Source organism: Strix uralensis, chromosome 2, assembly GCF_047716275.1.
Source record: "Strix uralensis isolate ZFMK-TIS-50842 chromosome 2, bStrUra1, whole genome shotgun sequence".
Lineage (NCBI taxonomy): Eukaryota > Metazoa > Chordata > Aves > Strigiformes > Strigidae > Strix > Strix uralensis.
In genome coordinates this window covers 63771829-63795222 of record NC_133973.1, presented here as the reverse complement: position 1 = coordinate 63795222, position 23394 = coordinate 63771829, and the positions used below count along the sequence as shown (strand labels likewise).

At 42.0% G+C, this 23394-nt stretch overlaps 2 protein-coding genes across 2 annotated transcripts in view; one reads left to right on the top strand and one right to left on the bottom strand.

The window, feature by feature from the left end:
- The window catches only part of GABRB3 (gamma-aminobutyric acid type A receptor subunit beta3), a 196563-nt gene extending 185265 nt beyond the window's left edge, over positions 1–11298 (bottom strand). Inside the window, exon 1 of the mRNA XM_074858988.1 lies at positions 10972–11298. Within this exon, the coding sequence (XP_074715089.1) occupies positions 10972–11072 (101 nt within the window). The 5' untranslated portion in view covers positions 11073–11298. The remainder of the gene's footprint in view (positions 1–10971) is intronic.
- GABRA5 (gamma-aminobutyric acid type A receptor subunit alpha5) overlaps positions 1–18159 on the top strand; it is a 54514-nt gene extending 36355 nt beyond the window's left edge. The window contains exons 6-9 of the mRNA XM_074858993.1: positions 9385–9528; positions 15170–15322; positions 16732–16943; positions 17857–18159. Of these exons, the coding sequence (XP_074715094.1) occupies positions 9385–9528; positions 15170–15322; positions 16732–16943; positions 17857–18159 (812 nt within the window). The remainder of the gene's footprint in view (positions 1–9384; positions 9529–15169; positions 15323–16731; positions 16944–17856) is intronic.
- The last annotated feature ends 5235 nt before the right edge of the window (positions 18160–23394 follow it).

Here is a 23394-nt window from a genome sequence, read left to right as displayed (position 1 = left end):
GGCGAAATGGCAGCGCCTCTGGTAAGCAACAGCTCACTTCAGAGAGGATCCCTGTATCCATCACTGAGGTTGGGCAGTTTGAACTGATGGCCTCAGGAGGTTATCTCCTCTTCTCTTAAATATGGGGCTGCACTGTGTCCCATGGCAGGACTCTGTAATCCAGTTTCAGAGTTTTAGATGACTGCACTGCTGGTGTAGGGAATAAGTTTGAGATTGCAATCTCAGACCAGTATGAAAGTGTTTGAATAATAATATTTCAGCCTGCTATCTCTACATACCTCTCAAGTACACATTCACACAGTGTTATTAATGTAGCAGTACTTCTGAGATTTGTAAATGTCTTCATTAAGGGACTGGCTTCAGAAACAAAGGTATATATTTAGTTCTGCAAGTAGTCCCAATCACTCTTAGCTGGTTTCAGGTCATACTGATTTATAAATGAGGATGCTTTGAATGGTAAACTCAGCAGATAGTTAGGCAAGCTATGATGGGTGAGTTCCTGGTGCCACACAGGTGGGTGGGAAGAAGGTCTGTTGATTACAATGAGGTCATGGTTTTGTTCTGTGATGTTAGTTGTGGCCAAAAATACCATGTTTGTGAAGGCAGCCTCCACAACAAGATCAAATGGAGTATTTTCTAAAATTCACTCAGCATTTCTCAAAAAAACCCTCTAGTGATGCTCCTTGAGAGCGGATTGCATTAGCTTTGCTGATACTAAGCATCAACTGGCAAAATGGGTGGACCACTGCAATCAGGACTGCTTAGAGAGTAAGGTACTATGCAGAGTGAGTAATGGTGTCAGTCACACTTTGGAGGATACTTTTGTTTGCTTTGCAAAAAAGTAAATTAAATCTCTAGCATCTTTCTCATGACCATGCTGTTTTTTCTAATGAAGTAGTTAATACAGCTGCCTAATATTGTGATTACAAATTCAAAGTTCATTAAATGTTAGTGCAGTGCTCAAACTGGCTGACTGATTTGGAATCACCATATGCCTGGCCTACAAAGACCAACATAGGGTCGGGAAGGTCCCAGGATATTTTGAATTTTTAAATGTCATCCCAGCACATCCTACTGCTCTGTTGCTCTAGTCCTCTTGCAGCAGACATTTATACTGGCCATAGTAGAAAAAAAGGAAAGCATCTGGGGCTGGAATACCACATTTTGACCCGTTCCATATAAAAAGCAATTGTGTAGCCACCATTGAATGTGGTGTAAAATCAATTCTCAGATTAGTTCTAGATTGAGACAGCAACCACTAAATCTGAAAATAAAGCAAGAAGCTGTATTATAAATACTGTCTGCAATGAAAGGAAGAAATGGGAAGAGGTGAATGAAGGAAGGCACCACCTGCTCCCTAACATCACCTCTCAGATGGGAGCAGGGATTTTGGGAAGATGACCTGGTGCTGTCTGGTACCTCGGAGCACCTGGATGCTGCTCCACAGCAGACCCTGTTTAGTCACCCCTTTCAGTCAGTTCATGGCAGGCATCCCACAATGATGGGTGGCAAAGTTTAGTTGTCTACACCTGCGTTTCTGTTGCCGTTTGAGGTGCTCTGGGCTGCCCCATGGGAAAACTTTGCTGTTTTTTTTTTCCTTTTCTGAGTGGAGCCTGAGAACCTGCTGTCCCAGGACACACCACTGAATTGGATGTGCCATGCCTATGTTGTCAGACTGCACAGCAAGAAGCCAGTCCCAGTTGCAATCCAAGTGCTTGGGGAATAGATGCAACACTGATTGCTCCCCTGTAGCCACATGGGTGAGCAGGATGGGGCAGGGAAGAGCTAATGATGTCACCAGTGATACTGCCTGTGTGGTGGCCAATATGCCCACCTCTTTAAGGGGCATTGCCCAAATTGTCGTGCTGTGTCCACAATCATCCTTGAGAGACATTCTGTATTACTCTGCACAGCTCCTAGCTCAAGGCTCTTCTTAAATGGAACAATAGCATCCCGTGAAGGTACTATGTCTAACTGAATTATCAGGACAACTGTTCATTAGTATTCATGTTACATTAATCATTGGTATGACTGTGATTTTGCATACCAGCTTGCCAATAGTCAAGTTATTGTATTAAAGCAGTCAGCAGCCTTGCCTGTGCTAACCATGAATCACATCCCCAAAATCACAAAGTTGCTTTTAGGCAAAATCATAAGGGTTTGAGGTTTTTTTTCCTTTGCTTTATATTGTTCAGCTGTAAGTCAGGTCATGTTTAGAGTTTTCCCCTATGAACTGGAACTTCTAAAATTAAGCAGGACCTTCCACCTGTTTCTTGCTTTGAAAAGCCAAAGAAAATGACTTTTAAACTATGTGTCTCAAAATGAATTTCACAGGCATCTTCAGTTCTGTATGTCTCACCGCCTTGTGGCTACAGTCTGTGCTTCCATTTCATTTCCAAGCATAGGCAGTCTATCACATTCCTATTCCCACCTTTTTCTGAGGTGACTTATAAATTACATTCTGAAACAGAGTAATTTTGATCTAACTCAGGGCTTTATATTTTTGTATAGTATATTAGTGTTGCTTATAATGAAGTCTCTCGAGCCCTGTCTGGCACATTTTTCAGAACATCCTATTCTATTCCCCGCGGAATGTGACAACAAGATCAAATAAAACTGTGTATCGGGAAAACATATAAAATACTGTCTGTGTTATCAAAGGCTGAAATTCCTACTGCCCATTTCACAGCCAGTGGTGTGCTCCAGAGGTGCCCTCCAGCCCCAACCGTTCTGTGATTCTGTGTGATATGAATTTGTAATTCTGTGTAATTATACATGTTACACTTCTTATCTGTGGCACATATTTATAAAATCATGCATGTTTTTACCCATATGCTGTAAGTTCACACCAGTTTAAATGACCGGTCTTAATTCTGCTGTTTTCAGGTTCCTAAAGTAATTTCCATGCCCTTCAAATTCTTCCAAGAACAGCAGAATTCATCACACTATGGCAAAGTCTTCATTTCAGGCTCATAATCACTGAACATGTGAATACATTTCTCTTAGCATTTAAATTGCTATTTTAGTTCAATAACTTCTGTTATAAAAATCTATTTCCCCCTAGACCCAGTCCATGCATATTTAGTACTATGTCTTGTTCCTTTTATATTAAAAATTACATTTTTACTAGATCTCTTTTCCACTAGTTCTTCCTATAGAGTGATCTCATTTGTACATCAATTCATTCTTATCAGCTCAATTTAATAGGAAATTCCAATTACAGATCTCAAATCTGGCCTCAGTTGATGGGCACAACTGCTGGCAGATGCTTTGTAATGGGTTAAAAAGTATTCATGCACAAACTACAAGAAACCCAGCCTGACTCTTAGAATTCAAGCTGGTACATGATGGCTTAGTAGCAGCACTGTTTTACTGCCCACAGAAGTCTTTGGGAATTGTAAATCTAGATCTGTATTGAGTTGGCTAACAGCCTCTAAGTGAGTCAAATACCTTAATGGATAAATATTATAGAAATATAGATATTTGTATGTGTATTGAGATTGTATTTAGAGCTTCTGAAAAAGCTGACAATTTCTGTACATCTTTCACAATCAACAGGCTTTGATGGGGATTAGCAGTACTCCCAAGATTAGGTAGTGTGATGATCCTGTGGCATGTACTAAGTATCATGATGATAAAGGCTAAGAATGTAATTGCACAATTGTAATGAATAAAATAGAAAACAAGCCAAAAGTCACCTTTCTACAGTATCTCTTTAAGTTAATTCAGCCTCTGGCTAGCATAATTCTGAAAGAAAAGTTCCAGCCATGGTTTGCAGATAAACATGAAACTCAAGCATGCAGGGTGGGTGCCCATACACACAGATCCCACGTTTCACAGGTTGCCTTCACTTAATTATGCAGGCACTGCTTTTATGGCTTTCTGTGAGGTCTGTCAAAGGGTTTGGGGGGTCTTTTGGAGAGGGATTCCTTTTTCCTAAATTACTTTATGCCCTGCCAACCAGTTATGAAAACTTACTAGCAGACATCACTGATGATTTTTTTTCATGGTTTATAGCTTCAGGAAATCATTCCTAGAAATACATCTGGGTCCCATGGACTCAAAATTTGGACTCAGCCATTCACATTTAGGTTTATTTGACTTAAGGAGACAAGAAACACTTTTTTTTTTTTTTTTTTACTTCCTCCCCCTCCGCGGAGTTTATTATAATATGGAGAAGAAAGAAAGGTGAGAAGGGAGAGTGTCTGTCAGTAGCCACAGGTGCCACCACTGCCCTGTGGTGGGGGCAATGGCAGGAGAAGGCTCCCTGCTTGTGGACTGCTTTTTGAATGTATGGTAGGATGCTGCACTGCTCACACTGTTTCATTCACAAATGAAAACAGGGAAAACAGAGCACCCCTCAGTGTCGAGGGGAATGGCAGGGATCCTCCAGGTCTTAACAACTGACTGCTCTGCTTTGTCAGACTTTGTCTTAATGTATTTCCTTCCTTTGGCTGTGGTTGCTCCCCTGCTCTCTGTTCAATGGCATAAGAAAGACCCTACCATGCTTTCCTTGCCAGACATACAAGAGCAGGAAGAGGGTGGGAGGAGAGTGAGGGAGATCTTTCCCATTTTTATATTGTGTGGTGTCTGTTGGACATTAGAATGTAGAAAAATGGATCTGCTCATCAATAAACAGATATGAGAAGAAATTACTTATTTCATCATTCTGGTAGTTGATAAGCCTGCAGCCATTTATCAAATGTCCACTAGAAATAAATGTCTGTTGTCATTTTCTCACTTTCAATAACATTATACCTCTCTGTAATTTAATTTTAGCTGTTCATCTCAACTGCTATCTCTTTTTTTTTTTTCTTTTTGGAAGAGTGAGCTTAAAAGAGAAAGAATAATTTAATGAGGCTTCCCCCTTTCTTTGGCAAGCCAGCAAAATAATTGTAAAAAACACCAAATTAATTATTTGTATTCATAAAAACAGAAGCAGCCCACTTGCGTAACATAGAATAAACACCAAGCAGTCTCACTTTAATTTTCAGTGACTTTAAATTTGAGTTTGATTTTACAGCAACACCAGCAGCATTCTCCCAGCTTGCTAACCTAAAGCCTCCACTACATTATTCTATCAACCTTTGGAAGACTCCTTGTCCCCACCCTGTGTGCTGTGTAGAGGAGATGAAGGCCTTATTTCCTTATCAGCAGTAAACTTTTCTCATAACTCTAGAAAGCATGAGCTGAAGTTCTTCAGTCCTTCAGCAAGTACGGCTGATAGGCAACCTACCAGAAACTTTGCTTAAGTGGAAGAGGGTTTTTGCACAATTTGGTAGGACAGTGAATAATAACCATCTCTCCATTAGCACCCGCTCTATCCTGATAGCAAATTAACATCATTCTAGACTACTCCCACACTTTCAATATGACTGTGCCTAATTATACTGCATGGGTTATCAGCAGCAGAGCTGGAGCTTTTGGTAGTTGAGTTTGGGATAATTGGAGTTTGAGTTTTCTTGGAAGACGTGGCAGAAGATTTGCAGCAGGCAGACAACTACCTGCTACAAGTACACAGGTTTATCTACCTGGAGGTTTATCTAGATGACCAGAAACGAGATGGTCAGTGGTTCAGCTGCCACACCAAGGTGCATGGGGTGGCTTTTTCCTGTCAGAGCTCTAAGTGTCTCTCAAGAGTGCGTATGGACTGTGGGGGTGGCTGTATCTTTTTACATTCACATTTCTGTTTTGACATTTTCTCCATTCTTCTCTTTCTCCCAAGAAGGCTTAGACAGTCAGAACCTGGCCTATAGAGAGGAAAGGAGGCACTAAGCCAAAAATCTTACATTAGAGCTTTTTAAAACACAGACCATGTTTTTTTACATTTGCATGAAAGATAGATGAGGATCATATCATATATGTGATCCATCACAATAGAATATCTCTAGACTGGGGTAAATTCATCCTGTTCCTAATGTGACAGACTTCTTCTGAGGGGGAAAAAATCACTGCAGGTTGAATCAGTTTGGGTTGGGGTCTGCAGGGACACATCTGTTACCCCTGTGTCTTAAAGCCCTGGCTATAACCACCCTGCTCCTGCACAAGATCCTTTTCTCGCTGGGCTATTCTCCATTCTCCTGTAGATACTCTAGTCCAGGCCAAGCAGTGGCACAGCTCTCTGTCTTGTAGCCTCGCAATAGATATTTTTCTTTGAGAAAGGACCTGCAGGCTGGAGTCCTCCTCCCAGGCAGGGACTGGCCTCAAGCTTTGCTCTTGACTGCCTGAATGCTCTCTCTTCTCACCAGCTGGCCTGGGGTGGGCAGCATCCCTTCACTGACGTGGTTTTGAAAGAAAGTAGCCTCATGAAATATTGCTTGGGCATACCTGCAAGATCTGGGTGGAATTTTGGCACCTTCTGGCCTCTGTCTGAATTACAGATATTTTTTTATAGGAGGACGTGCTGGACATCTCCAGAGTAGGAGCCTCTAACCCTGTACCAGTGCATTTGTTTAGATACCCAGTAAAGTCTGCAATTCAAAGCAGAGGCACAGATTTATTTTAGGACCCCCAAGGCTAGTCAGAGCAGAGAACTAAAGCATCCAAATACTTGTTAAACCTTACAGGCCTATGTTCCCGTGTGGTCGCAGTTTCAGTGGAATTTGGCTACAGTACTCTCACCAGGAAGTATCTAGTTGGGCTGAATTACTGTGTGTCACTGACAGGAAACAGGACAAACCCGATTATCCCAGTGCCTGGGATCCTTGCAGTAACAGGGAGCTGCTGAGGTGCGATACATCTCGATCATCCCAGTAAGAAGTCCAGTGGGGTTTTTTTGCATGGGAAGTAACATAGGTAAAAATCGAATTCTCTGACAATCTCAAATCTGCTTACACAAATCTAACATTCACTGGGGAGATCAACACATGAACGACATATACCAGATAAGCATTTAAAAAGGAGGGCTTTCTGCAGCACCTTTTTAAATGGACCCATCTCCCTCTACTTGCCTTCTCCAGATCCGGCTTTGGAATTATTTGCAACATGTTGTGAAATTGTAATCATCTCAGATGAGAAAGTATCTCAGCTCTACAGGGAAGGTGAAATTCCATCACTTTTTGTGATGCGAATATTCTGAAATAGGGAAGGCATTCCTTCTTAGCCTGTCAAAGCGGATCATGAGATGTAATTACAGTAATTTTACTGCACAGCTACAAATACAAGTACATGGAAGGTGTGTGGGCAGTTCTGCATGGCTGCATGGCTAACGAGGGATGGAGGATTTGTAGATCTTCAACTTCCAAACCCTGGATCAGTTCCAGCCCTGAATACAGCAGCAACAACTGTCAGATATGTGACAAAAAAGATCTCCTCACATCATTATCTTTCTAGTGACAGTGGTCCATCATTCCTTTCTCAGAAGATTATCCACTGTCTAATTACCTCCTTCCCCCCTCCCCCAGTTAGGAAATTGTATCCTGTTCTTCATCTGAATCTGCCTGAAACCATCTTTTGGGCACTGAATTTTTCTTTTCCTTTTGTCAGTAGTACAAGAAATTCACCCTGTTTTTAGATTTCTGTATGCAAGTGTCTATACTCAGCGCTTGAGTCACATCTCAGCTTCTTGTCAGTGAGCTAAATAAGTTGAGCTCTTTAAGCTTAAATCAACTTGTTTTCCAGTCCCTGGAGATACTTGTGACCCTCTTTTGAACTCTGTCCCCCACTCTGTCCTCATTATTTCCATAACTTTTCTGAGGTGTGGACAACAATGTACAAATAGTCATAAGCAGTCAGACCAAGGATTGTATCTAGCCTAGTGTCCTGCCTCTGACAGCACTTCCCACAGATGCCATGGAAGGTTAATAACAGTGAAAATAAGGTGCTGCTTTCTTCCGTGCTACCTGCTCCAGCATCCAAGTGATGTGCTATGCATATATGCTCTTAACCTGAACTGGGATCACTTCCCATTTTCTGCTTGACATTCCTGGTTGTATGGATTCAGGGACTGCCTTAGCATATTTCTTGCCACTGCAGTGCCTCAGAAGCTCATGTTGACCCGCTGTCTGTGAGGTATTTTAAGTCCTCCATGGAGTTGCAGCTTTCCAAGACAGATTACTAGCTCTAGCAAACAAAACTCACAGTCTGATGCAGCCAATACATGAGATCCTTCAAGGTAACCTCTTGCCCTTGACTCTCAAGTCTTTATCTGGAAAGCCATTGTATGTTGCATCCTGCACAGGTTGCACTGAACTAGATGTGAGTTTTTCCAGAAGGAAACATTCTGCACCCCCTACATACAAGTTAGAATGCAGAAGGTGAAATATTGGTATTTGACTTCAGACTGCTTCCAACTCTACCTGCTTTTCACCTCCTATTTGCAGAGTAAGCCTTGCCTGCTTTCCAGAGATTTTAGTACAATGGACTCCAGCCTACTGTAACATGCCTGCAGTAATGTTACCTGAAAGCTTTCAATGATTGAAGTGTTCTAAAAAGTGTGAGAGCTACTTAAATTAAATAAAATCTTGGATTTTTTGAGACTATCTGCAGAGAAGCCTTAAAAAATAAAACCAGCACTGACTGTCTTTCTAAAAGAAAACTGAGATTCTGTAATAGCATAATTACTCTGGGTATTAGGGCATTAAAAAGAACAGCAACTTTATAGAAGAAGGAATGAATTGGCAATAATGCCACCATTTCCTAGGACTTCCAAATGAATGTGTGAGAAATCTTGCTACAATGACATCTCTGGGTGTGCAGGTGTTTCCACACCATCCCCCATTTGCTCTGGTATGCACACACCCACCCCCCACTCTCCTTCACGCAGTCTCACCTCTGAGTCCTGGCTCTGCTCCTCAGCATCACAGGCACAGGCAGACACATCCCAGCTTCCTTTATCTACAGCCGTTGCCTGCACATAAGACCTACCCTCTCATCCACACGCACATATCCCAAAGTCAGTGAACACACACCAGACCCTGTACTTGCACACAGTGTCACTTAGTATTTTGTCCTGGAGATGGGATGAGACACAGAGGGCGCCCGTTGTCCAGGCACTTAAGGTGCCCAAATACTTTTGAGGGGGGATTTCAGCAAAACGCCTTTTGCAGCTTGCTGGGGTTTAGCAGCTGCCAGCTAGGTGAGTATAGGTCTGAGCTGCTCTTTCCCAAATCGAGTAGCTGTGATGGATTATATTTATACCTGCACTGTTCCAGCCTTTGACAAACTGTCCCACACATCCATTATATTCATATATTAGAAGGCTTCAACCTAATATTTTTTGAGCTGGGCATATGGGAACATGATTATATCATCTTTATTTGTTTTTCTCCATTCACTCTCACTCCTCCATTCTTCCCTCTCCCCACTGTTTATCATTTAAGGATCCACTAAAATATTACACAGTGGTTTTTACTCATCACTGTCTTTTTTCCCCCTTGTTGACAGATGCTTACCCCAATTCTGAAGTGATCTATGTGTGGACTAATAGCACCACAACATCTGTGGTGGTGGCCGAAGATGGCTCACGACTTAACCAGTACCACCTGATGGGACAAACTGTAGGAACTGAAAACATCAGTACCAGTACAGGTAGGGAGAATATTTCCAACCCATGTTTTCTGATAACTGGGGTGGGAAGGGAGATCCACAGGCTCTGGTTATTTTGCAAGGAGGCTAGGGAAGCATCTGTGGGACCTGGGGTACTAGGGAAATCCTGTGCAGGTTCCCAGCTACTTAGCAGAGGCAGTGAAGCACTGAGAGGGTTATATGCAGGCTCTTAGGTACGTTGCAAGGCTGTTGCTGAAGATGCATCCAAGCTCCTGCTATTTAACAGGAGCACTGGAGAAGCTGCACACAGCTTGTTGGCAACCGCCTTTGCTGAGGCTGCCAGCGCTATTGCTGGTTTATTTCCCTGTGGGAGGAACCACCCCGGGAGGCAAACACCACCCACACGTTTGATCCATTTCAACCATCACTTTAAAATTATTTGCTTGATGAAACCGTGCAGGAGGAGGGAGTGGAGGGCAGGTGGGGGCTGTGGCATGGGGCTGTGGCGTGGCTCTGCAGCGGGTCTGGGGGGCCACGTGGCCGGAGAGGAGGTGCAAACCCCAAGGATTCCCATTGCCTTGTGGGCTGCAAGCGGAGGTGCCAGATGTAGCAGCATTAGGCAGGCAAAGAGCCTTTAATCCCAGGCCGGGCACCCACGTGAGCCATGCCCCCCTCGTTCTTAAGGCTCCCACGCAAGGGCAGCCCTGGGCGTGCATTGGCAGGGGGACTCCCGGGGGGGTCGAGGCCAGGACAGGGATCACGTGGGTTCAGCAGGACAGGGGCTTAACCAGGTTACACAATGCACTCGGCTGGAGAGCATTGGTGGCATCCAGTATGGGGGGAAACAAAATAGCTTGCCGTGAAGGGACAAGGGATTTTCACCACCGCTGGTTGCGTGGGGCTTGGGGTAGGGAAAAGGGGCAGCCTGCAGCCTGCAGCAGCACAGCTGGGAGAAACTCCTGCCAGCAAAGCACGGCAGAGTCTTCTGGTAAGGTACTGTGTCCCTGGTGAAAAATGACGGGCTCTGAGCTGAAGACAGGATTGTAGAGGACAAAGTATAGATTGAGTTAGGAACCCGTTACTATCTGCAGGAAAATTAGGAGATGTGAAAACAGGTACACATATGCTTGCACACAAAGTTAGCTAGACCGAAACATGAAGATGTGTAAAGCTTTCTGCTCAAACTGTCCAAACGTGGCAAATAAAGAGGGGACAGCTGAACTTGCTGCTTACTCTCCTAACAGGACACAAAGTGAGGGAAGGCTTGCCTTGGGCAGCACAGAGGAGCCACTAAACACAGCCACCACCTCCATCCTATAGAGCCTCACCCCCTCCCTTGCCCATTTTAGGAGACACAAAGCTGTTGCTAAAGCAAAGATACTTAAAGTCAGGAGGAGCATATAGACAGAGTCAGAGCAGCCACTGCAGCAGAAAAGGATGAGTACTCTATCTCCCATTAAAGAGGAAAGATGCTTTTTTCCTTACCAGTTTACCATCATAGCCGCATTGTTTTCTGCAATGAATGGCAGCTCCCCTCTCGCCTTCATTGTTGCCAAGAAAAAGATCCAGAGGGTGTACTGGCGCATCTCCTACAAGCTCGTCCTGCTCCTCAGAGCAAGAAAATCATCCAGCCCAGGCAGTGAGTGCTCCAGTGTGTCAGCTCCAGGCCACTTCCAGTTTGCAGCTTTGCCTGTGAAAGCAGCTTGTCCTCCTCAGCCCAAGGAAACTGGGGACTCTTCAGGCAAATCCCAAAGTTTCTGCCCAGTAACGACTGTAATTTAAGATTTAGGCTAATAAATGGTTGTTTTCCAATGTAAAGATTTTATATTAATGTCCCAGGTTACATCTGGGCTGGCTGGATTCTGATTGCAGGGTGGATCACAAAGAGCAGGACACAGATTGTAAGCAGGGATTAGCAAAATACAAAAATCCGATTTTGCACAGGGAAAGCATCAGTCAGCGATGGATTTTCTGGACTTCATCAAGCTCGTAGGAAGCCAGTAATCAGGGTTACTTATGAACGGCGATCTAAGGCATTTCTTCCTTCTATTGAATTGTTGAACATGAAAAAGAAAAACCAAATACCTGTTGTACACATCCAAGTGCTTGGATCTTTTGTGGGTTTTTTTGACACATGAGTCAATCTACACAGCCCTTGCAGTTGCGTAGTCAAAATGTCTGTGTATGTCATAGGACATTTATGCTCTCCTTTCAAGCAGACTTTGTTTTGAATGGAAATGCTGGACCTGCACTAATCCCTTGGGATTCTGCTGATTTTTTATGCAAGCCACTAAGTTTGGCTGTCTTCTCAGAGAAAATATCCTGGCACTCCCAATTCACTAACCAATCTTGAAACTGAGAACATTTTAGCCATGCCACAGAAAATAGCTCTGACATGAGCCACCCGTTTGGTTTGGGGTTTTCTGTGCTAATATTCCCAAATGTCATTCCCCCAAAAGAGAAGATATTTGACTACTCACGCTGCTTCCAACAGACCCAAAATCCATGATGTCCTGGTAGTTCAAGTGCTGAAAACAATCAGATACAGGATTTGTGTCTAAGTGGCTCTTACTGCTTTCTGCAAGTGGTTGCCCAGTTCTGTTCCACATACCCAGAATCTCTCATCACTAACTTAGGATCTGCAGTGCCACAAAACAGAACTAAAACCCACTCTTTTATCTTCTGCCAGCTGGAGCCTGGGCTCTGAAATATCCAAAGCCTAAATAATAAAAGAATCATTCAACCCTTCATTTTGCACCAAATAATTCTGATTTTTCCTTGAGCTGAATCTTTCCCCTGCATCACTATAAAAAGGACACCGGTGTTTCTCGTCAGCCAAAATATTCTGGATGTCAGCGTGGTCAGAGATGCGACATCACAGATCTAATGACAGGATCTTGCCAGAACAGCTGTTAATACACCTGAGTCCAGGTATATTCAGTAAATGAATAAGCCTGGAGGCTGGTCCAGCCTCATTAAAATACTCTATTGAATCCCAACATAATGGCAATGAAAGAATGCATGTAAAATCCTGGAAAATTTGTAATCATAATCTCTAGAACTTGATCATCTAGATACCAGAAAAACGTTACAGCAGCTTCTAAAAAAACCCTGAAGACCAGCAGCAGCACAGTAGCATAGCTCTGTGAAGAAATGCAGCCATTACCGCTCTAGGGCTTTTCATTAGTTCTAAATTTGTTATTAAAATTGTTTTGTGCAGTGATGAGTGGACCCCATCAGGAACAGGATTCTCTTTTAAGTGCTACATAAACCTATAACAAAAATTAGCTCTTGCTCAAGAAAGCTTATGGTCTGAGAATAAACAGTGGCCTTGAAGAAGTAAAAAGGAGCTTTGCCACTCCAACAGAGCCAGTATTTTGTTCTATATAAACAAAAGGCCAAGTCAGGCAGCTTTTAGCTTTACTTTAAGCAGTGGTCCCAGGACATTAAAAACCAAGCTGTGGGGTTTTCTTAAGCCCTAAATGTGCTGAAAGAAGCATTCCTAGTGTAAGCATTTTTGAAAGGGACAGCATGGGAAATCAGAGAAGATACCGGTTGGAAGAAAAGTAAGTATAAAATCAAGGTGATAGCATTATTTCAATGGAGACAAGAGCTTTGATATATTACAGAAAATGATAAGGTAAAAATCAGCTGTGGAGGGCCATCAAATTGTAGGCATTCATTTTCTGCATTTTAAAAAGGAAATAAAGGGGTCCTGTTGCTCTGCTGAAGCTGTGTAGATTTTTTTTATTCCGGCTCCGAAAGCATACTATCAAAATCAATAATGCACATCATCACTTCTTAGCGAGCAGGGAAACTGTAACTCAAACACATCCCAGTGCAGTAGCAACTCAGAAGCAGATTACAGGCACATAGACTCTGCTGCTCCTGGCATATTTTATGGGTAATCCACAAATTAAATGCTCCTAAGAGCAAGTGAGGTTCCTCCTGAGACCACAGCATGTTCAGCATCCCTGGTTCAAAATTATAGGAAAGGAATTAGACATTGCTTCACAGGGATTTTCTCCCCAGTTTTACAGCATTTCCTGTCTATCTCCACATTCTTCTTCAGGGAATCATTTCACCAGAAAGTCAGACTCCAGAAGAAAGTCATAAAGATTGAGGCAGGCTGTCAGATAAAGGTATTTCTATGCTATTCCAGGGCGTCTAAAATCCTCAGCACAAACAAGGTCTGTAAACTTCATCCAGAAAAACAGAGCTCCTCTAGCATATCAGTGCATCTATACCTGCAAAAGCCCTTTCACTGTAGACCTGTTCTCTGCTAATTAGCCATGTTGTCACTTAGAAATGATCTGCCAAATGTAACTGCTTAGCAATACTGGCCACAGCTCAACTCGGACTGTTCACTCAAGGCAGAATCAGTCTGTTTTATATTTTCCTTTTGTGGCTGGTCTGTAGAGACTAACAGTCAAGTCTTGCAACAGAGATTATAGCTATATTTGTTTGTTCTTGAAGGACAATATATATTTCAGAACAGGCATTACTCTGATTCATCAGTACCCAGCTGAATGATGCATGCTTTTAAATTGATTTGATATCAATGTGAGTGTAGATCTGTTAGGGCTTGAAGGGATTGGTTGTTTTTTTATTCTTACATTTGTTTTTACTCTTATTTTTCCTAGGCAAATAGTAGCCTGTTTTTAGCTAGCAAGATTTTGGCTTTGGGGAGCAGTTACCGTCAATGAATACCCTTCAGTAACAGCTATATGGTTTTCCAGGAACAGTCTGAAAGAACGAGTTGAGTTTTGATTTTTTCTGAAACATTAGGGAAGGTGACAGCTGGTCTGTTGATTTTGGAATGCATTTTTTTAGGCTTTTATTGAAATTCAGAGGACCTGACAAAAGACAGATTAAGGCAATGCTGTGAATTTGGCATATAAAAAAGACATGGAATTTAGCACTGCTGTGGCAGCTTTCAGTGAATTCTCCATACAGACAGTACAATATTCATTGCACAAGTGAACAAGACATGGCACAATGTCTATCCAGAAACAGATGATCTTTCCAATGGCTAAGGTGTACCAAATTCTAGAAGAACTACGTGCACTAGAGGTATTTTTTTTTTTTCTGGAGGAGCAATCTGACGGGTTTGGGTACTCAGATCAATAAGACATCCCAGGATCCATGTGCAAAGCTGCAATTTTTGCAACACCAACACTGGGACAGGCAGTCCCTGAAGTGCGGTGCAGCAGGAGTGTCTGGACACGTTCTCATTCTTGAAAACTGATGGCTTGACAATAACAGTTGCTCTAATGAGTTTAAGTCCTGCTGCTAAATCAGGTTTCTAAGAGTAGATGGCCTTAATCATTACTCTTGTAAGACAGTTTGTAGGACTGAGGCAGCACCAGCAACCTGGATTTTTTAAGCTGGTGAACATCAAGACATCCCAGGTGCATAAAAGGACTGCAGATTTTCAGTGCAGTAGGAGCAGTCAGTCATTATCTTCTGCTTTTGGGGACTGAATGTGAAGACTAGCAGGATCTAGCAGCACCTCTGTGTCAAGTCCTGGTTTTCCACACCACAGAAATCCAGACATTTTTCATGCAATTGAGAATGGCTGAATGGTATCCCCAAATGGAGGGGGGGTGGAGCTGGCCTGCTTAAGTCCCTAAATCAGTAAGCCTCTCTTACTTTACCCACATGCACATTTTTCTTCCTCTAGGCGAATATACTATTATGACAGCCCATTTTCATCTGAAAAGAAAAATTGGTTATTTTGTCATCCAGACGTACCTTCCTTGCATTATGACTGTGATCTTATCACAAGTGTCATTTTGGCTGAACAGAGAATCTGTCCCTGCTAGGACTGTCTTTGGTGAGTATCCCACTTTCTCCCACCAAGTGGAAAACATCAGTCTGGCTTGTGGAAGTGATTTGTTGTAAGAAAACCTTAGTGCACTAATGCTTATTTCTGCTTGAGATGTTCTAGATGTTCCCTTGTTCCCTTCCAGTTTAAACCCAAAATCCATTTAAAACCACTGTCTGGGCTTTTTCTTGGTAAAGTTATGACAGAAATTGCACAAGAATCAATTATATGAAGGTTAAGGACAGAAGACAGACGAATCAGATTGGTGTGATTTGTGGGTTTTTTTCCACTCAGGTAAAATACTGGATGGTTTAGAACAAAAACCCATACATATTATCATATTTAGTGTGTACTCTAGCTAAGCATTTGAAACAGATTTCATATCAAGACATTTTGTTTATGTGTTTTAAGATGTTTATCTGGGAAAACCATGTAGAGGTTAATTAGTGACAATTATCTCTATTACCATCAAACAAATTAATATGATTTAGCATTTAGAAAATGTATATTTACTGCAGAAGTTGTCATGGAAAAATCCCTTGGGATCTCTTAAATTATTCAATTTATCACTAGAAGATTGCAGAAAATAAACACAGTCTTAAGTGAAGGTTGATGAAATATAAAATTTTCACTAGATGAAAAATGAGGGAAGCAGGAACAGTTTCTTAGGTAAAACTTCATTCAACTGTTCTTAAAAGAGTCATTCTTCTGTACAAACCTACTGAAATCGGTCAGCATCTTTGATCAAAAATCAGTTCAGCAGGCTGTATGGGAGAATACAGGTACCAGCATCGCTTTGCTGACCAGTGGTACCCATTCCAGGTTTACAAAGCTGTAACTTAGAGCTGAATTTTGTCCTATTGGGGGCATCCTTCCACAGGTGACAGTAGTGGCAGCTCTGTCATTTACGGGCTTACGGGAAAGGAGGAGCTACAGCCAAGGAAATCTGTAACAGCCGACAATTTCATACATAAAATCTCCATGTAAGAAAATAAAATCAGTAATCCCACTTTATTCTGACAGTTACTGCTAAATGGGTTGCTCACTGATTTTATAATGTACCACTTAACGAGGGACACTCTATACATATCATGCATCAGTGTACAAGGATAAAATACCAGTAAGGTTTTGGTTTATGTAACAGCTGGGTTTGCATTACCCTTAAAAATACTTACTTAAATACACTATAACTAGAGATAGCCAGAACACAACAGAAGTAAACCCCTGAGGGTGGAGGCTTTCATTTTTTCTCGGAGAGCAAAGTATCTTACTCTTTCAGACTGTAATATGCAAACACTGACTGACTTCATGTGGCCTTCTTAGGTATCCTGCTGAATTGGGGCCTGCTTCTAACTCGTTAGGAATCTCATAAGGGCTACCAGACTGATTTCTGCCTCTTTTTTTTTCCGTCTTTACAGGAGTAACCACAGTCCTCACCATGACCACCTTAAGTATCAGTGCCCGTAACTCTTTGCCAAAAGTGGCCTATGCTACTGCAATGGACTGGTTTATAGCTGTCTGCTATGCCTTTGTATTTTCTGCATTGATTGAATTTGCAACAGTCAACTATTTCACCAAGAGGAGTTGGGCATGGGATGGCAAAAAAGCCCTGGAAGCTGCTAAAATCAAGGTGCTTACCTTACATTTTTTAAATACCTAGAACAAAAAGCAGGTGCTCAGCGTAGTTCGGATAACTGAGTGGGCAATTTTCAACTTCTTCGTGAAAAAGGTATTTAATTACCTCATGACATACTTTCACCTTCCTATAGAGGAAGATTTCCAGGGAAATATGCCTTCTTTTCTTCATGGAGATAGACTATCAGTCTCTACCACCTATATGAAGAGGACTGTTTTCAGAAGAATATAGGGCATTGAGTACATATGGCATAGGATTTTAGTGACCAGGCTTCTGATAATAGCAGACATATACTGTGAAACGTACCTTTACAAAGCACTCCCTGTGTGCTCTCACAAATAAATGACAAAGCTCACATTGAGCTCCATGAGGCAGAGTCCCACCACAGTATCTCCAGTACAAAAAGAGACCAAAGAGCAGTTCTGTGAAAACACAAACTTTTGAGTTTCACGCTGAAATGAAAATTTTGGAATAGGACTAACTCTTAGCAAATGATCTCCTAGAGACATCTCGTACCTGCAGGCATCCTGAAAGAGCAATACAAAGAGGGCAAGCTGGCAGGGGCAATGATCCCTTCACCACATGCTTTGCTGCAGCCAGGAGGGTGAGGTTTGTGTCTTGGCAGCTGCTTGCGGGGCAGCAACCTCTTCAGGTACAGGACCACATCGCCCTGACAAAAGAAGCTGCTATGCACATGCCAGGTGGGATCCGGGGCTGGCTGTCCGCTCTTAGCTTTCTCTGGCATCAGGGAAAGTTTGACCTGACTAAGGGCAATAAAATCAAGGCAGAAGCAGATGTTTGGTAGTCAAAGAATAATTGATTACAGTACTTCGATTTTTGGGTTAATATCTCGAGGTGTTTCCAGTTTCTGTTGCTGCAGTCTAATTTTTTGTTCTTTACACTGCAGAAAAAAGAGCGTGAATTGCTGGGAAATAAATCAACTAATACTTACAGCACTGGGAAGATGACCCCTGCACCAAACATGCCAAAGGACTCAGCCCCATCTGTCATCTCAAACACTGCATCTGCTCCAGTAAAGTCTGCAGAAGAAAAGCCTGCTGAAAGCAAAAAGACTTACAACAGCATCAGTAAGATTGACAAAATGTCCCGGATAATTTTTCCAGTACTGTTTGGAACTTTCAACTTAGTTTACTGGGCCACATATTTGAATAGGGAGCCTGTTATTAAAGGTGCCAATTCTCCAAAATAAACTGAAGGACTCTAAAGCCACATGTGAGCCATACTTACAAAGCAGATGCTACCAAGGAAAATTTGAGATCCAGATGACTTTCTACATTTGGGCAATATTCTTCAGGAAGTTTTTTGCATGTTTAATAATATGTACAAATAATATTGCCTTGATTGTTTCTACATGTAACCTCAGATGTTTCGGAGACGATTATACTACTTACAGCAACAGATCTTTATAAAAGATCAGAAGACATTGAACATGGCTTCTTTGCTGATGAGTATCTTGCATTGATAGTTTACAAATAAAATAAGTTATATTTTTTAACTGTTCAAGTGTACTACATATCGTGGTTTTTATACTTCAGATGTATAGTCATACAAATATAGGCTTAACCTATATTTTACAGAAGAGCTCCACTATTGTCATCTGATAAGTTACTGAGTAACTCCAGTTGTAAATGTGCCAAATTATTAAGTGTAGGGCTGTGTTTGAGCACCTTTACTGGTTATAAGCACTGCATTACTCCACAGATAAAACTGCTCAGCCCAATTTTCATTCAAAGTTAATCCAATGCAGTAAATCCTAATGGGGCCATGCTGATTTTCACTGCTTGAGCCTCTAGCTTGCAGTGAAGTAACATAGGGAGCAGGATGCTACTTGTGTAAATAAAGGTGGTGGAATCTTGCCCTTAAAAGAAAATATGAAGTTTTTTTGGATTTTGCATTCCAAGGAAATTTCTCAAATGATTCTCAGTATTTATTCCAAAAATTAGAGATATTGCATGAAATTAACATAGATTAGGAACATACTTGTGCAAATCAAACTTTTAACAACAGCAGTAGACATTTTTATTAGGGTAAAGTAAATGATGTTTGGACATTTCCCCAAGAAGAAAATTGTGTTATATTATCAGAGATTAACAGTAAAGAATTACAGTAAATCTGCAATAATTTTTACTTGTTTCCCACAGCAAAAACCAATCAGCCACACTAAGAAGTGTGATCAGAAAAAAAGATGCGCTTCACGACAGCAAGGTGTTTCAGTGACAATATTGACAGAAAGGTCTTTGTACTGTCCATCTGAAACTTTTCTATAAAACGCCTTGCTGCTGCCAATGTGTTTTGCTTTCACAATGAATGAGAAAATGCAATCTGAGTTTTCAGCTCTTTCCTCCTTGGCGTTCTTTCCTTGTTCCAGAAGCTTTTGTAATTTAATCTTAATGTTTAAATAAAAAATGCATTCAACATTTGATTGCAAAATGTCATTCTTATGCTGGTTATCCTTTTAGAGAGACCAAAAATATCACAAGAGCTGGAAGAATTAATTGGAAAGCACGCATGCATGCCCTTGATCACATGTGTGTGCATGATGCATCCTCACTGTTGCCCAGGAAGATATGTACTGAGTGAGGACAGTGAATCGCGATGTTTCAGAATTAGGTGCTATCCTGCTATGGAGCATCAGCCCCATGTTCTGTTTGGGATAGAGAGGAGAGTTAGTGCTTCACTTTGAGGTGAGGGTCTGGTCCGGGACTGGGGAGTTCTCTGGGCTGCTTGTGTGTCTTCTATTCATCTCCTTCATTCATAAACATTGACAAGAAAAAAGTCTCACACACCTATTCCTTTTTGCAGTGTTTTGTTTGATCTAGTGGTATTAAAAATTTGGAAATTCTCAGTGGCCATGGAGAAGCCACAGGACTGAGTGAGTGACTGGAAGCTGGTAAGTAGAAGCAAGGGAGGGGCAAGACCATCTATTAGTTACAGTGCTATCCTGAGCCAAGGTGAGGATTTGGATCTCTGTTGTCATGTAGGCTTCCCATGTGGCTTTGAGCAGCCATGATTTCTTTGTTTTTAAAAGTGGGATAATGGTATCTGAATACAATGAATCTGGCCCTTTGGGGATCGAAAGCAGTGAAAAAGTGCAGAGCCTAGTGGGAGGCAAAACTTTTGCTTTTCTCGCATGTAGGTTACTCCCACAAAAAAGGTTGGAGCCAACAAGACCTCCTGTTTTCTCAGTGAAGAGCACATAGCTTTGCCAAGTCCAACAGGGATGTCGTGCAGTGAAGTGCACACACATTCTACTGGGTGTCCCCAGTGATTTACTCACTGAGCACCTCCAATAGAGCTAAAAACACCTGGGGACTGGCAGAGGGGAGCTGATCTTTCTGCACATGCAAGACAGACCCTCTCAGTTGCAGCCTCTTCTGCCTCTCCCTATGCCATAAAGATGTACAACAAATGCCATGTTAGGGTCCTAGAGGCCAAATATCCAGTCGAGGAGAGGTGAGCCCAACATACCCTCAGGGCTAGCAAACACAACAATTCCACTTAGTCGGGATGAGCACACCTGGAAAACTTTTCTTCTAAGCATTTCATATGGGTACTCATTCCTCCTGTGACAAGGCAAGGTGACCATGATATGAGTGGCACGGTAGGGTCTTGTTAATCACTGAGGGAGACTACCTTCAGCCCTACAGATGCGTATTTGCTCACTGCCCTTGAGTCTTTTCCTGTGGCTGCTGATGATAGAGTCTGCCACTGACACTTGTGGCAGATTGGTGTGTGCCGGGTAACACATCTGGACAAGGCTTCTTGCTAGGAATCAATTTACAGCCAGCTTGCTGTTTCTAGTCTTACCAGAATAACACATGAGATGTAACTCTAGCAACATCAGTGGCACAACATAATGCACCAAACTGACCTTCCTCAACCAGGTGTCTGAGGTGATGGGTGGGCTGGTGAGGACCCATCAGGAGACAGTCCACTTGATGGTTTGCCCTTTTTTTTGACCCCATATGTACACATGCTACTATATTATTGGCAGGTATGTAAGAGTACCTGTAAGCTCAGTTCTCTTCCCAACCACTCTTGCAGCCTACAGGTGGCACAGGCTCAAGCTTTTTTATCATGTTATTATTTATGATAATATTTACAATTACAGAGTTGGATTCTTAACACTTCTTCCCCTCAGATACCAAACATTTAAGTTACATGAAAAATGTGGGTTTGGTTTTGATTTTTTTTCCCCACGGGAAGATCAGGTAGTTGTAAGGTTTTAAAATAAAAGACAGTTATTGAACAATGATGTTCCAAAGATTAAGAAACTAATTGGACAGCCACTGACCAGAACCAGGTTCTGTAGGTTCAAGTTTAATTTGGATCATGGGACTTTTGCACGATTCTCTAAATAGATTGAAACTCTATCACAATCCTGAGACGCTGATTGCTAGAAGCTAAAATAGTACTTGGGAGGTATATCATATATACGTGCCCTTTTCCTCTTCAAAAAAACCCCTGTTTGTGGCCCCTTTCAGAGGAAGGATATAGGGCTATCCAGACCTGTGTCCTGACCCCATCCAGCAAATGTTGTTCTACAAGAGAAGACTGGAGAGCAGGAATGCCTGGTCAGACCTTACACCACAGAGTACTCATGAAAGTGGCACCAGAGTGTTTCTGGGACAAAATGGAGCCTGCATTTACTACACTGTTGAAAACTATGATCAATCTGCGAACCTCCAGAAGACGCTTTCCTCAGACTTCCACAAAAAGACTCCAGCGTGAGGTTTTTCGCTACATGAATGAGAAACTTGGAGCTATCTTTACAGCATCTTCTCCAGAGCCATTCCATCTGCTCCAGAGGGTTTTCTGTGCTTTGTTTTATGTGCTTACACCCAAGTCTGACTCTTACCCTTAGTGGCTCAGCATCATTTTCTGGTATCCATTGCAGGACTCAGTGCCAGGACCTCTAAATCTGACCTATGTTACTTACATGAAAAGTCTCCTTGTCTTCACTGAATACAGAACTACCTGCAAACATTGGAGTTGCACAGTCAGAGGATCAGGCCTTTTGCTTTATTTTAGTAAACAATTTATCAGAGTTTACCCGATGTGAGGAGGACCTGATAATTACCTGTCAAAGGCACATGGCACCACATTTTATACATTCATATACTATTGTTCACATACATTCTATACTTTCACTTAGATTGACTATCACTTTCTGTGTTTGATGGTAAAGGCAGAAAATTATTAGAGCTCATTCTGTTATTGTGGATTTGCAATACTAACTTGAAGTTTCCTGAAGAAAGCGTCTACCTTATGTTTCTCAGAGAATCCCACACACTCCTAATCCTTGCTGAGAACTGAAGTGACAGAAGAAAAAGAAGCCACCTCACAGCATGTGCTCCTGCCTGAACAGTAGGTGCTGCCCCATAGTTTGAGAGATGCTTCAATAAGCTGATCGATTCCAGGCTGGAAGACCTAAATGCCACTGCCTTGCACTACACAACACCTAACAATTTAAATCTCTCTGCAGTCAGTGGAATTGTTTGTGTGGGAGACCATTACTCACTGATGTCATCTGAACTGTGGGAGATGGGAGCAATTCCCAGATCCTGGCTCAAAGTAAACACCTTGCCCTTGTCCTGCTTCAGGCTGGGGTAGTATCTGGATGTGCATCAACCTCCTCTGGTTACCCCTGGAAGGAACTTGGGTCTTCAGGAGTGGGGTAAGCTGTGTCACTGCCCCAGTATGGGTGAGCTGGGACCCTGCGGGGCACATCTACTTCACAACTTAGTCACAGCCAAAGAGAGTAATAAATAGGAATTGCTTGTCATTGGGTTTTTCCTGTACGCTTTCATGAAAAAAGGAGTTGAAAAGTGAATTACAACAATTCAGCACTGGAGAGTAAGCATGTACACTTCTACTGCCAAATTTTCTCACTTGTGCCCATTAAGAATGAAAGAACAAGTCAAATACAATGGAAAAGGTTTTTTATTTCTGATATTCGAGCTGTGCCAGCTTACTCCAAGGATGAAGTTAGGCAAAGATGTATTTTCTAAAGCTTAGCCCTCTTCTGTTATCTCAAATTGTGTTCTGCTTTTTTCTAAATGGAATATGCCCTCTGTGGAATAACTAAACATACTTGTACAAAATTGAGAAAGAAATGATTTTACGAAATAATCTTGTCTTTCAAAAATTCTTGCTCAACGTATAAATTAAACTTCCAAGAAAACTGAATGAAACCTCTTTGCTATTCAGTTTACACAGACCGGATGAATGTAGCACTTGCACAGCTATTTGTTTTTTAAATCTGGAAATAATGTTCTTTGTAATAAGGATATATTTCCCCTAACACCCTTGCTCCTTGGATTGGAATTGACACTGAAATGTTGAGAGAAACCTAAATTATTCTAAAGGGGTGTTTGATCAAATTGCTTGAATTCTTTCTGACTCTTTATAAGCTTTTATGTCA